The sequence below is a fragment of the Penicillium brevicompactum genome (assembly GCF_028827555.1).
Source record: "Penicillium brevicompactum strain IBT 35665 chromosome Unknown utg000006l_segment0_segment0, whole genome shotgun sequence".
NCBI lineage: Eukaryota > Fungi > Ascomycota > Eurotiomycetes > Eurotiales > Aspergillaceae > Penicillium > Penicillium brevicompactum.
In genome coordinates, this window is record NW_026623209.1 from 1,947,915 (window position 1) to 1,962,683 (window position 14,769).

At 50.8% G+C, this 14,769-nt stretch overlaps 5 protein-coding genes across 5 annotated transcripts; 3 read left to right on the forward strand and 2 right to left on the reverse strand.

Moving 5' to 3' along the window:
* Positions 1-611: 611 nt before the first annotated feature.
* Positions 612-1,455, reverse strand: N7506_008942 (WW domain binding protein 11; the record flags this gene model as incomplete). The annotated part of the gene is made up of 2 exons (XM_056958235.1): positions 612-790; positions 837-1,455. 2 exons carry the CDS (start codon positions 1,453-1,455, stop codon positions 612-614), a joined length of 798 nt encoding a protein of 265 aa, XP_056807625.1.
* A 1,123-nt stretch (positions 1,456-2,578) lies between these two features.
* On the forward strand, positions 2,579-3,170 carry N7506_008943 (uncharacterized protein; the record flags this gene model as incomplete). The annotated part of the gene is made up of 2 exons (XM_056958236.1): positions 2,579-2,851; positions 2,940-3,170. 2 exons carry the CDS (start codon positions 2,579-2,581, stop codon positions 3,168-3,170), a joined length of 504 nt encoding a protein of 167 aa, XP_056807626.1.
* A 1,030-nt stretch (positions 3,171-4,200) lies between these two features.
* Positions 4,201-4,866, reverse strand: N7506_008944 (ribonuclease P Rpr2/Rpp21/SNM1 subunit; the record flags this gene model as incomplete). Its single annotated transcript, XM_056958237.1, has 1 exon — positions 4,201-4,866. The coding sequence occupies one exon, from the start codon at positions 4,864-4,866 to the stop codon at positions 4,201-4,203; it is 666 nt and encodes a 221-aa protein (XP_056807627.1).
* Positions 4,867-5,272: 406 nt separating this feature from the next.
* Positions 5,273-7,275, forward strand: N7506_008945 (ATP-dependent RNA helicase SUB2; the record flags this gene model as incomplete). Its single annotated transcript, XM_056958238.1, has 4 exons — positions 5,273-5,525; positions 6,032-6,268; positions 6,498-6,858; positions 7,230-7,275. The coding sequence occupies 4 exons, from the start codon at positions 5,273-5,275 to the stop codon at positions 7,273-7,275; spliced, it is 897 nt and encodes a 298-aa protein (XP_056807628.1).
* A 4,115-nt stretch (positions 7,276-11,390) lies between these two features.
* On the forward strand, positions 11,391-13,965 carry N7506_008946 (ketopantoate reductase family protein; the record flags this gene model as incomplete). Its single annotated transcript, XM_056958239.1, has 5 exons — positions 11,391-11,424; positions 11,486-11,606; positions 11,664-11,704; positions 11,763-12,192; positions 12,252-13,965. The coding sequence occupies 5 exons, from the start codon at positions 11,391-11,393 to the stop codon at positions 13,963-13,965; spliced, it is 2,340 nt and encodes a 779-aa protein (XP_056807629.1).
* Positions 13,966-14,769: the final 804 nt, after the last annotated feature.

A 14,769-nucleotide genomic window follows, 5' to 3' on the forward strand; every position in this document is an offset into this window, starting at 1 on the left:
CTTTGCCTTCGTTGGCTACTTTGCTGACCCGACTTGACTCTTCCCTATTTCTTTTGTTGTTATGCCCTAACGCCCTTTTACTTCAATGAAGGCTGACCCTTGCTTTCTCTGTACATTTATTTGCATAAGCCATGCATTTACTGTTGATTCTTGATGCTTTTGTTCCCCTGGATGGTTAATCCTCTGTCCATCATACCTGCCGTCCTACGCAAATATGCTTTCTAGCTATCTTCAATCAATCTTTGCTGTGCTCTTCACTATGTGCCCATTCTCCGCTGATCGGGTCTTAATTCAATCTTGTCGTCTGGTTCCATTCCCCTTTGGCTGTTTCCGGGCCACATGTCGAGGTATCACTCTGCCATTAGTGTCAATTTGCTTAGGTAGATATTGATCTACAGAGAATCACTCAAGTTTCAAATTCTCCAAGTCCTTAGTATTACTGTATGCAGTGCACTATAGTGGCATAGTGGCATCGCGATTTTGATTCCTATTTTTTTGGACATATTATTTCATACAAAACATTCGGGACCTATCCCTCATCATGACCAGAGCCCCAGAGCGCCTAGGCAGCACACTTGATTTGTCGGTGTCTGAGTCAAAAGACTTGAGCTCTAAGCCCATGCTTGTTCATCCTCGACCTCTTCCATCTGAACAGACCTCAGCTCCTTATTGAAGCGCTCTTCTTCCTCTTCTAATGACTGTTCCCCAGCCTGTGCTTCAGGGCCAGCATGGTATCCAGCCTTCTCCAGTCTATCCATCTCTTCCGGCTCAAGCAGTTTCCCTTGCCCCCCTGATCGATTGCTGTTTCATCCTGACCGCAGCCGGAATAAACTTACTCGTAGCCTCCTGTCGTAGATCCCGAATCTCAGGCTTAGCCTCATACACCGTCCTAGCTTCCGCAACAGGTGTTGGTCGCGCCGGTAGTGCATGAGGTCCACGCCCAGCTGACTGTCCCTGTCCCTGTCTCCGATTCTGCGGGAGGGGCGGTGGCGTATCGCGCGGCATGGGTATGCGTCGCACATCCTCATCTGTGTCGCTGCTTTCACTGTCGCGGGGCATCCGTGTATCATCTGAGCCCCGTTGCCGCTTCCCCAACACTCCCTCGCCGCCCCTTCTACCCTGACCCTGACCCTGACCTTGTCCCTGACCCTGGCCTCTGCCGTGGTCGAATCGAGGTGCTTTCTCACCCAGGGCTTCGCGGGCCTTCAACACGCCACGAAGATCCTTCTCGAGCGCTTCGAGAATTTCCTTATCGCGTGGTCGAAGTTTTTGACCTGATTCCTCCACTCCTTTCAAGTCCGCGATCTGGCGCTGGATTCGGTCTGGGTTGCGGCGGGCGAGTTTTTCATTTCGTCGGGCTTGCGCTTCGGCTTTGCCTTTCTTCAGCTCTTTTTGTTTGTCTTGTTTGCGCTGAGCGGCGGCTGGGTTGACGGAGCGCTCCTTGTCCTTGGCCATTGTGGCGTGTTCGTTGGTTGGTGAATGGGTGGTCCGGGATAATTAGCTTCGGGGACAGCTAGCTGCGGGTTGCGAAACCGGGTGAGGGCGAAGGTCGAATCAATTGCTCAGATTGCAGGTTGGGTATCTGTACAAAGGTCTGGGCTTTGGCGCACGTGAAGGACAGGGCTGGAATGAGGCAAGGAAGAGGAGAATGGGTCCGACTGGTTACTCCGTAGAGTGACAGGTGATCAATGCGTTAATTCGGGCCGTTGGGTCGAGACAGTTTTAGGCACAGTTGGGTATGAGGTCTGGAGGTTGAAGTCGAAATTTGGGAAGCTAACGCGGAGTGGAGATGGGTTCCATGGTACGGGGTTTGAGATCTGCTGTCTATACTTCATCTCTTCTTTTGCGCTGTGTTTCTTCGATGTTTTCTACTATATTTCTATGATATTGGCGTCTATTATCCATTGGTTATTGATCTTTCCTATGTCTGATACAATTTCCCACTGACCCTGTCGATGACAGCATCTCTCAGCCCATATTAAACCACCTTGCCTGCAGAGCCTCTTCCATCCTCATCGAGAGAGCTGCAGTATCCAGCATAGTTAGCTTGACCCGCCCAATATAACAGGCCAAAGAAGCTGTTGTAATAAAGAAGAGCCCTGAAGAAAAGATTAAAACAAACCCAGAATTTGCAGACTTCAGGCACCTCATATTGCTTTTTTCTGCTTTTTTTGCTTTTTGTATTTTTTAAACGTCCTGAATATCCTTGAAGTCCCCCCCTCCTTTATGGAGGTCCGAGGTATCATATTTCCGCCTGAGCCGGGGCTTCTAAGCCAATATAAATGAACAAGAAACCGCTAGGCAAGAAAGTGTCAGAGTCTCTTCGAGCCGCGCGCTGCAAGTGCCGCCAAAATTCCAGCGGCTCACACCTACTTTCTCCGCCTCTTCTCCCTTTTATTTCTCCTCAAGCTGGCCTCCCCTCTCCAACCGTCATTAGTCGCAAGTTTCCCACTGCGAAAAAAAGTATCTCTTCGTCTTCGCATCCTCCATCATGACCTGTGGTCCGTTCGGTCACACATCGAGTTTGATCGGCGCTTCATAGACTGTCGCGGTCGGAGCATGTCTCTGCCGGGACCAAATGTCCGCAGCCTCGATTCCCGACACTTCGCTTGGCCTTACCTCCGCCGAGATCCAGATCCTCCGACAGCAGCAGCAGATTGCCCTACAAGGCGGCCATGCCGGCAATGGGGTCGCCCGGGGCAGAGGCGCCGGGAGAACCAGCAACTCCAGCTCGCGCGCTACCAGTGCCGCCAGCAGCCAGGGTCGTCTGCTGCTGGACCCGATGAGTCTTCGCGCGCTCTCGCACCAGCTCGATGGCTTACAGGCGCAAATCAGCCATCGCATCGAATATGTACGTTGATCTAACCGCGGCCTCTGTTGACCACATGTCCATGTGAAGACGTTCCGGCCTGATTACTAACTTGAAACACCCTCGACAGCTCGAAGATCAAATGCAGCGCTCTATCGCAAATACCTACGACCGTGCGGGAAACGTCATTCGCAACGCCGATGCCGAAATCGCCCGCACCCGTGAGATATTGGCTTCCATCGACGATTTGGATAATGAATTGGCAAAAATTGCTCATATCCGTGACATCGTTAAAGGATTTCGCGGTAGAATCGAGAACCTTGATCATCGTCTTGACCAGAGTTCTCGTCGCCGGCGATAGCATTGTCCCACATCTTCCCTCCGTATAGTACTCTACCCGACCCACTTCTCGAACACCATCACCTCTTTCATCCCAATTCTCTCACGCATGGCCGCTGAATGGCCAATCCGACACACCTGAACTCACCACACGACACGACTCCCCAACCCAATCGATCAAAGCCGACAGAACAGAACCAAAACCAAAAACCAAAAACCAATATACTAAACCTGTCCTCACGGACTCCTTGAACACATGCAACTCAGTGTTCATATACTCATTCTTTCAATCTCCTGTGTTATGTTTATGGAATTATGAAACAACTGGCGGAAAGAACTGCACGCCTCGCGGCACTACCGAGGACCGACTCATTGAACGAGCATTCAACCTCGATAGGATTGCAGTATATTGAATGGCGCCGGAGTTGAACCTGCGCACGCTGGCACTTTTTGCCTCCCATCCGATCCTGATCCTGGAATTTACGAGAACTAATGACTGCCACGAAGAACCTTAATGTGATTCCGAGTGCATAAACACGACTCGCCCTTGTGTCTTGCTTGATTTGATCTTTCAACTGTATTTCCTTGTATCGATTCCCCTCTCTGCATGTTGTGTGTACATTGCTCTGGGCTTTTCTTTTCCGTGTTGACCTTGGCCCTCTGTTTGCATTGGAAATGCAAGGCCTGCAGTCTAATTCGACAGCTTCTTCAATACAAACCCACATGTCATTGTCTTCATAAGAGACTGAGGTTCATATTCACAACCCGGGATGTAAGCCGGTTTATGGCGGCTGTGCTGTAGGATGGATTGCCCTCGAGGTCCAGCTTTCGCTTCGGTGGCTACCTGTTGACGCAGGGAGCGCGACGGTCCACGGCGTGAGACCTGTTGAGACGGGCTTGACCATAAACCTCCATAGACTGGGCAAAGGGCCGAGAGCCCAGGTCAGAGTCATCAGACTTTGCTGCGTAGGACGTAGAGGGCGTATGGGTACTACCCGTGTTGGGCTTATGACATATGTGCTTCATTTCGGGACATGACTTTGCTGGTCAAGTCAGGATGCTGTCGCGGGAACGATATTTGTGTCTCTCTGGTCATGGACATTCCCCTTGCCCTTTGATACCGCCGGTGAGAGGTCCATATCAATGCCATTCTGTGACAGTGCAGTCTCCTTCTCTTTGCGGCGCTCGCTGAGCTTCTTCGCACGTTTGTCGGTCTGCGGGAACCGTTTCTCAGCACCACAGGGGAGACAGCGGACAATCATTACATCTGCCCATGGCTTCTTGCCGCCCCGACTTTCATTCCTGATCTCATGCGAACTGGTGACTCCAGGCTTGAGGAGAGTAGCACAGCGCTTGCACAGTGTTCGTTTCAATGTGACTGGCAGCCGAATCTGGGTTTTCATCGCTACATCGCGTAGGTGTAACACACATGTCCTTGAGATATTGCCTAGTGGTCCTTCTGTCTCTGGGCTGGTTGGAGTTGGCTGTTCGGCTTTTGACTTGTTGTCAGCAGTCCCAGAGGTAGACTGGCTCTGTCTTTGTTGTCTCAGCTGAGCACCATGAGGTGCCTGAGAAAGGTTTTCGCCATCTTGCTGTTTGGATTGATTCTGTAGATATACAGCAGCTTGGTGTAGGTAGTCAAGACGAGCTCGGATATGACTTTGAGTGTTCTTATTTTCCTTTTTACCCCCCTTCTTGTCTGCCTTTGCTTTGGGCATGTTCGAGGATGAAAACTGTGAGGAGTAGATTGCTGGTTCGTGAATTTGATAATGCTCGGCGCACCTACTTAAGACACCTCTATCTTTTAAAACCAAGAAACCCACCTCACCGCTTTCCCGACACGGGACACGGAGCTTCTTTCGTATCCCACCGCCTTCTTTTTCGGGCACGCGCACTAACCCCGAAACGTGACGCACGTGACCGTTCACTCTAAGGTTTGCTCCCATCCCTCGCCGCCTACTGACCACCTCTCTCAGCACCTTGCCCGTCGACCCGACCTGTCACATTCCCACGGTCTCGTCTTTTCCTTTCAATCATTCAATTCTCTTTCGCTTCCCATTGTACATCCTTTCCTACCCAGCTCCTCCACTTTTCATCTTTCAAACCCGCCAATTCACCTTCGCCATGTCTAACGAAGAAGATCTCATCGATTACTCCGACGAGGAGCTGCAGACCACCACAGCTCCCGCCACCACCGCCGCTCCTGCTGCCACCAATGGCGACGCCGACAAGGAGGGCGACTTGACTGTCACCGGCGGCCGCCCCGACAAGAAGGGCAGCTACGTCGGTATCCACTCGACCGGTTTCCGCGATTTCCTGCTGAAGGGCGAACTTTTGCGCGCCATCACAGACTGCGGCTTCGAACATCCATCGGAGGGTTAGTCTAATCATCATTCCCACAAGCGTTCCTCCATTATTCCAAGCTCCAACGTCCGTCCGTCTTCGCGGGAAGATCCTTTTGTCGATATTTGGCAATCAGTCGTGTTTCAAATCTGCAGACGACATGGGGAGAACTGCTCCTAACAGGAGCTTTACCTGCCTCCGGAGCTTTACCATGGTGCTGTGACGCATTTGCGCAAAGCCCAAACTTTGGTACACAGCTCGCACATTTCGGTGATGGCTGGTGCGCTCGGCGCAATATCATCACTTTGATCTTATCCCAAGGCATCCCTCATGTTGTCTGCAGAAGGAGATGTCCACGACCGAAATCGATATCAAATCGAGAGTGACTTACGTCATTGCGGTTTGATGGAAGTGGGGACGGATGACTGCCCCGATATCGATTTGGCGTTGTCGGGGGATGGACGGACGTTGCGAGACGAATCGTTCTTTTGCTTTATCTTTCGTCGAACACAATCTAACATCGGTTTCGCCTCTCAACAGTTCAGCAAGTTTGCATCCCAACTGCCATTCTGAACGTCGATGTTCTTTGCCAGGCCAAGTCCGGTCTCGGTAAGACTGCGGTCTTCGTTCTTACCACTCTCCACCAACTGGAGCCCGTTGCTGGCGAGTGCCAGATTCTGGTCATGTGCCACACCCGTGAGCTTGCCTACCAGATCAAGAACGAATACGCCCGTTTCTCCAAGTACCTTCCCGACGTCAAGACCGCAGTCTTCTACGGTGGTACTCCCATCCAGAAGGATGTCGAGACTCTGTCATCCAAGGAGACCTACCCCAACATCGTTGTTGCCACCCCCGGTCGTCTGAACGCCCTCGTCCGTGACAAGAAGTTGTCTCTCCGTAACGTCAAGGCCTTTGTTCTCGACGAGTGCGACAAGATGCTTGATCAGATTGGTATGTGTACCCGGAATCCACCATCAAAAACCCCCATCACTGACACCTTCCTCAGATATGCGCCGTGATGTCCAAGAAATCTTCCGTGCCACCCCCGCCGATAAGCAGGTGATGATGTTCAGTGCCACTCTCTCCCAGGAGATCCGCCCCATCTGCAAGAAATTCATGCGTAACCCGCTGGAGGTCTACGTCGATGATGATACTAAGCTCACCCTCCACGGTTTGCAACAGTACTACATCAAGCTGGACGAGAAGGAGAAGAACCGCAAGCTGAACGAGCTTCTGGACAACCTCGAGTTCAACCAGGTTATCATTTTCGTCAAGAGCACTCAGCGTGCCAATGAACTGGACAAGCTGCTGCGCGAGTGCAACTTCCCCAGTATTGCGGTCCACTCCGGTGTTAGCCAGGAGGAGCGGTACGTTATCGAAGTGTTGACTCGGCATGTTTCACGTACTGACTCAAACATAGTATCAAACGCTACAAGGAGTTCAAGGAATTCAACAAGCGTATCTGTGTCGCCACTGACGTCTTCGGACGTGGTATCGATATTGAGCGCATTAACCTTGCCATCAACTACGATCTTCCCGCTGACGCCGATTCCTACCTCCACCGTGTCGGTCGTGCCGGTCGTTTCGGTACCAAGGGTCTCTCCATCTCCTTCGTGAGCAACGAGGATGACGAGAAGGTCCTCAAGGAGATTGAGAAGCGCTTCGAGGTTGCCCTTCCGTATGTACACCCCTGAACATTGACCCATGTCCCTTGGCCACATGCTAACAAACATCTCAGCGAGTACCCCGAGGCCGGTGTCGACTCCACCACCTACATGGCTTAAGACATGCCCCGGTGAAAACTTTGTCGAAATATTTCTTTTTCTTATTTCTTTTTCGTTATTACTGGCGCAATAGCTCTGGGTTTTGAATGTTTTCGCTGCTGGGCTTTCTGCCTCTGCCATTGTGACTTCGGAGTGAGGCACAAATCCTTTATGTATCTGAAAGCAGCAATGGAATCAAGAATGGATTAGCCCACAACCCCGTGCCTCGTATTTGAACTTTCTCATCTTGTCGTCTTTCGACACTCATGGCTAGCAAACAAAGACTTGAGGGGGTCAGCTGAACAGTGGAGACAATCTCAAAGAATGATGTGCCTGCAGTCGTGGGCTCAACCAGGTGACTCGGAGACCCTGCCAAGTTCCGACCCAGCAAGAGTGGATAAAACGTCCCCATCTAATCTCCGGATCGCTCATCTGTACTCCTGGGGTTCGCCATATCTGCCGGTCAAGGTCCACTATGAGCTCTCTAGTTCAGCACCTGGACATGAGACATACATCTACTCGTATCTTACCTAGGCGGTCATAGTTCAAATCTCACCTCCAATGCATTCCTACAATTATTGATCACGTTCCCAGTCATAAGCACTCTCATGCATCCCTGTCCCTGTCAAACTAGGCGCGCCTCAGTGGATCTAATACAGGTGCCTTGAACATATAGTACAGTATCCCGAGGCCTGCACCTTCCATGCCCAGGTATCAGCAAAACCCACCGATTAAAGCCAATTCATTCCATATCCAATGTACTCGTTTTTGGGTTCACCTCTCTCATCCGTCAGAGACTAATTACACAATAACTTTCCCCTGCAGCATGCAGGGGAATGACAGCTGTCAAGCGAAAGAAAAAGCACACGGCAAGGAAATTAAGATACGCTACTAACAGCAAGTTATTAGAGTTGCACACACTGGCATTATCGTCCACTCAACGTTTTAACGGCCGATACTAGTGTTTACTAGTATTCCTACTGTTTGGTGTCATGGCATGAGCTTGTAATGAAATGGTATCTGGGGAATTGCCACAACTCCCGAGCATCCGGAGTTAGAATCCAACGGATGTGTCATTAGTCCGTTTGAGCGGGAGCATAAAAAACACGCATAAACAATTACAAGTGTACACAAAAAGATTGTCAACAATATGTACGGAGTACGGAGCATGCCAAGAAGACCGCCAAACAACCTTGAAATACGACGGCGTCTTGTTTGAGGCGAAAAAGTCAAGCCCGAAAGGCAAACCAAAAAAAAGTGGCTTAGTCTGGGCGCTAGTGTGGCAGCAAATTCATTTTGGGTACGGAGTGGCGCATAGGAAATCAAGGCACGGAGAGGCTAGTTTTGTAGCAAACCCTGTCTCGGATTTTTTCAGATGCCAAGGATACGGTGGCTTTTGTCTCACGGCATTTGAGGGCCGATGCGAGTACGAAGAGTTTGCTCCGGGGTTCGCCGTACGGAGGACGGAGTACGGAGTAGACTTGGGTATTTTTCTCAGTTGTCAAGGCACCTCCAGTATACAAATGTACGGAGTACTTTTATTCAAAGTTTACTCTGTACGTGTGAAGTAATGTTAGATTATGATAGGCCAATGGCTCGGGGGCCAATTGTGTACTTATTTTCTCCTTTTCCTTTAATTTCCTATTTTTCTTGTACCCGCAGCGCTCCGAGCTCTCGAGCTTTATGTTGGGGCTGTGAGATTAAGTGGTTTCAGTGGGACAAGGCTTGCATCAATCTGCTTTAGTGTGCAAAAGTAGATTAATCGGTATTTGCATTTGCGACACACTTACTCAGTAGGTTCACACCTGATTTCGGTTTTTAAGATGACATCTGTGGCGGGGGTATTGCAAGCATGATCAACAATGATAACATTGTATGGGCTGATATTGACGATCTGCTGTTTCCGGTCTCCGCAAACATGGTTCACGCGTTGTTGGTCCAAGTCCAACCTGCCTGCGCTAGTTGCTCTGTACATATCGGGTCCACTTGCTGCACCCAATCTCTTCAATGAACGATGGACTATCACTGGCCCAGCCCCCCACTGCTTAACGTCGATTAATATTTCCAGGTCGAGACCTCTTAATCCTGCATGTCACTTCTACTGTGCTCCGTACTCCGTACATATGTGATGAATACACAGCAGTTCGAGCTTCAAACGATCTACTCCGTAGTTCGAACGATTTCGTGCTATGCCTTTCACAACCGCATTGGTACACATTTTGCATTCCTAGAGCTATTTTTACACTATCAGATGGAGAGAAAATCCCCGATTGCGCTCGATTTGGTGTAATCCCTAGAAGCTGCAAACATCGGCACGCGCGTCGATCACGGTATGCTGGGATTATCAACACCGCCTCCCCCTTCCAAGGCATTCAACTGGCCGATCACGAATATCCCTTGAGCAAATCTCCCTGCACCGGCTTTGGAGGTACACTGTACAATATGTCCAATGTCCAATGTACAGTATAAACCTACATTTTAATAAAGTTCGCTTGACTGTACGGAGAATACACCACTTCCAAGTTCAGGTTGGATAGGTCTGCTCAGCGACCCGATCCGCGACCACTTCCAGAAATACTTGCATTCCTTCTAGGCATGGAGAATGTCGAAGAACCCCCCTCTTATCGTTGCTGCAGGTGGTACCATCGGCCCAGTTGCCAACTCGATGACCAGGGATACACAATCCAGGTGCATCTCATGAACCACGACAGGTATCGGTCCAGGTACCGGTACTTCATCCGATGTTGTGTCTGGTGTCAGAACCCAAACCCAAAGTATACCCAGACTCAGACTCAGATCTCGAGGTTTACTTCCAGGCCTGAGGGTGGTCAACACGAGAAACCGAAACCGAAATCGCGGCTCTTTTCCAAGTGCAAAATGTCTACTCCGTAGTCATGCCATGAGCGGATAAAGTATTATATAGAGTCTATGGAGCACGATGGCTGTAGTAAAGTTCGCACGCTTGGACTCATGCGCGTTGACAGGTCCATACTCCGTCCGGAGTACGGAGTACTCGTAGCACTGATCAACAGTGTGGGTTCCTCGGAGCGGATGTGGATGTGGATGACGGAGCCAACGACGCGGCCGAGATACTTAACATACGCGTCCTTGATACAGTGCGATATCTGACACGAAAGCAAATATAATGTAAAATGCAGATGGGATTCGAGGACGGAGTACATATGGAAGACGTGTGGAAGAGAATTAAAGAGCTAGAGCAAAGCCTAGAAGGCGAAGCCTGCCGATCTGCGGTTGGTGGACCTGAAGTTTGTGATCCATACATTTTTCGAAATATTAATTACCGGTATTTGACCCGTACGGAGTATTGGGTCTATTAATAGTGACGTTAATATTAAATCTAAGAGTAAATAGTCTGCAGAGTACACTGTACACAGAGTACAGAGTACAGTGCCATTGTGAATACATTCTCTTTCGTTCTTATGGAGATCATACTATACAACCTGGAAAATATGGAGTTCAAGTAGTCCGGACAGTCCGAGTCCAGAGTCAGGAACGAAAAGGTACAAGTATCCATAGGATCCATAGCTCAGATCAGATCACTGGGACCCAAGTATCAAATAGATTCCAGTACCATGTCACTACAATAGCACAAACAGAACATATCATAAAAAAAAAAAAAAAAAAGAATACAAGGCACCAAAGTCCAAGCCCAAAAGAAGCAAATAACCGCATCCAGAGTGATCCGTTGGCAGCTTATCGCTTCGCACCGTTTCCGGATTGAGGCTGGCGGGGGGATCCACGGCCGTTTGGAAGTATCAAGGAGGAAAAAAAAAAGACTATCTTTTACGATCGCATCCTTTCTTCTTCACTTCGTCTTTCGTTTTTTCCCTTCCTTTATTTTCTATTTTGTTTCCTCTAAACGTGAAGAGTGAAGGACATAAACGGAAAAGGAAATACGTGGACAGAGAAAGAGACCCCCTCCCCGGTTCTCAACTTCTGTTCGATCCCATTCTTTCTGATTACACTCTCCTTCCCTTTTTTTTCTACCCTTCCCCTCCCATCACTCCTTCACTCACCCTTTCATCTTGGGATAATTGGGCTAGTCAGATATAGGGAGTCTCACCTCCTGGACCTTCTTCCCTGGAGTTCCCAAAGTTCCTTCCACATTTGAAATCATGGCACCTCCTCCCCGTTTGCGCATCCTGTCCGGTAAGTTCTTCACTGCAACTGTCTTCCAAAAAAATGCCCCGGCTAAAGAAAGTGTGTGCAGTGGGTGGCAATGCAATTTCAGCCTTTCTCTCATGGCGACTGCAGGCAACAACCTCCTGCGACGTGACCTTGGTGTGGAAGTCCGGGTTCGACGCTGTATCTCAATATGGTGTTTCATTCAAGTGAGTCTTTCATAGGTCTGCTATGGCAGACTCGGTGGCTAATCTCTGGCCTCACAGATCCAACGCATTCGGCAATGAGCGTTTCAAACCCAGACATGGTATGATTTTTTGACCCTGGGATTTCTGGGCCCGGCTGACTTCTCCGTCTCTCCTTAGTTGTCCGCGCTCCCGAAGAAGCCTCATCTCGCGAAAACGCATACGACTACGTTATTCTCTGTGTAAAAGCACTGCCCGATGTCTACGACCTGGCCTCCGTCATCGAATCCGTCGTCACTCCTCAGCACACCTGCATCCTCGTTAACACGACTAATACCCTCGGAATTGAAGCCCATCTCGAGCAGCGATACCCAACAAATGTCATTCTTTCCCTTGTTTCCAACGTGGAAATCTCCCAAACTGGCCCCAGTGAATTCGAGCACCTGAGCTCGAGTGAGATATACGTGGGCGCAACCAACAAATCTTCCTCTATCCCCACATCTATCCAGAATGACATGGCAGCCGCATTGGCCATGACTTTGAATTCCGGTCAGGTCGACTGCAAGGTTTCGGAGAACATTAGGCAGGAGCAGTTTGAGCGGATGATCGGGTGAGTTATTGTCAATCTACGAACTTTTGAGGGGAATCTGCCTTGCTAACCAGTCGCAGTCCAATTGCTTTCAATCCGGCCAGTGTCATTTTCGAATCCCCCAACCACACACAATTACTCGAGAAGACCGGTGCCCGCCAATTAGTAACGGGCATCATCGACGAGCTGGTAGAACTTGCCACCTCGCTAGGCTGTTCATTCCCCAAGGACTTCCGAGAAAAGACCATCGAAAAAATGACCGCATTGGAAGCACCCACCACAATGTACCAGGATTTCCAGGCCCGGCGCCCGATGGAGGTGGAGACGTTTTTGGGGTCACCGGTTAAGTTGGCAATCGAGTCCAACGTTCGCGTTCCCCGGGTCGAGACGATGTACGCATTGATGCACCATGCGAACACCGTGAACCAGAACAAGCCTCGTCAGGATTCTCCACCTGCGTCCGTGATGGGAGCTCAACCACCTCCCCGAATGTCTTCCGCTCCTTCTCAACGTCCCATGATGAATGGTGGTCCTCCCGGTCCGCCCTCTATGCGAGGAGGCCGAACACCCTCTGGCATGAGTATGGGCCCACCGCGACGAGGCCCACCCCCCGGTATGATGCCGAGAGGCCCCGGTGGACCAATGCCAATGCCCGCCAACCGTGTCCCGCGCGATACATCTCTGGAAGGACTTGAGGAATTCAGCCATCTGGTTGTGTACGACGGAGAGGGTGAACCGGGTGTGCCACACCAAAATGGCAATGGCCACCCTGAGTCAGGACCCGGCCCTGCGTCCGATCTGACCCTTCGCGAGCGAGAGCTGGCCCTTCGTCAACGTGAATTGCAACTTCGTGAACAGGAAATGGGCATGCGCCGTGGACCTCCTGGACCCCCTGGCCCAGGTCGTCGTGGACCCTTCCGACCTGGTCCCGGCCCCGGCCCCGGCCCCAGTCATAGCCACGGACCTTCATTTGACGAGGAAGATGAAGATTATTTCGACCCCATGGACAGCATGGCCATCCCCCATATTGATCCTGACAGTGTCGACATGATGAGCATGACCTCTCGCCGAGGACGCAAGGGCCCTGGTCCTAGCCAAAGTCAGCTCCGCAAGAATCCCGAGTTCACTGTGACCGCCCCGGGCCCTGGTGGTAGCCGCCCTTCATCATCGGCGTTCGGTCGTTACTTCGGCCGGAAGCGCGCGAGCGATCGCGTGATGCAAGAAATCCCGGGTCTTCATGATTCACTCATGGACAATCCGATGATGAGCTACTCTTCCAACAGATACGGAGCCGTCGACCGAAACCAGATGGCTGCGGATTCGCGAGCCAACTCATTAACAGCGAGTCACATGGGAGACTACCCCCCTCGGCCCTTCCCCACGAGCAGGCGAAACAGCCAATCTCCCGCGACTCCGTTCGGCGGACCTCATGGACCTCCCGGTCCCGGTGGCCCACGAATGGGCCGTCCTCCAACTGCGCAAGACCAAAATCTTGGACCCCCTGGTGTATCTCACAATGGGCAGCCTTCGCCGCCCGGGAACATGCGAACGCCGGTACCGCGGTATCCTCAGGGACCTGGAAACGCGGTAGGGCCACAGCAAGTTGAGCAACACTATGGGGTGAGCAACTTCCCTGCCAAAGGCCCCCCTAGAAATCAGAATCTGACCGGTAGTGGGAGCGCCAGCGCGGGGAGTGGTGACAGCGGAGCTAGTGCGAATCTTGATTCCGAACCCTCATCCCACAGCAGCCAGATCAGCCTGGGCAACCAGGGAGTCGCGGCACCCGTTCGTTAAGAACGGACCCTCTACGTCCTTGGGTTTTCCGATTGACTGACCGGCGTTTTTCTTGATTGAGTTCTCTCGACGTTGCATTCTTCCTCGGCCTAGGACGTTTGCTGTCCACCGAAAACTGGTCATGCTTGGACCTTTCTTGCATCATGGCGTGTCATTCTACTGGGACATAATTTCTCAGTCCCGTGCTAATGAGACACTGGTTAATACTCTGCTGTTCGCTTTTTTTTACATATACATGAGGGACATAGGGGTCGTCATTGCTTTTTGTTTCCACCTTTCTTGTTTTGTTTCGGAGTGCGGTTGGGATATGGGGTGCGCGCGATCTGCCTTTTTTATTTTGTTCTTTTCCTTGTGAATTCCCCTGCATCGATACTCATCTCGTTTCGTGGCATTATCGATCTCTAACGAGGCCACCGCTGAGCCTAGACTGGGACCTATCCTCATCCTCTCACTCTCTCTCCTATCTCCTTTTGTTTCCATTTTTACAGCATGTCGACATAGCGTCGTTGGCAACTCACTTGTCCACCTTCCCATCTCTCTGCATGACTGTACACTACCCGAGCCGGCGCATTCCTTTTTATTTCCAATCTGGACTCGTATACGCCACCTGTCTTCACTTTGTCTGTTTTATCACCACTCGCTCCTGGCGATTGAATTCCTTTGGTTCCCTTGCTTTTTTCCCCCTCGTCTCATCTGGCTGGCTCCATGCAAGCAGTTCTTGATTTCGTGAAATGGTCTCTGGCGCATACCAAAAGAGCGGGGGTTTCAATTTATTCGGTTGTCTTGATCTGCTGGGTTCGCGTT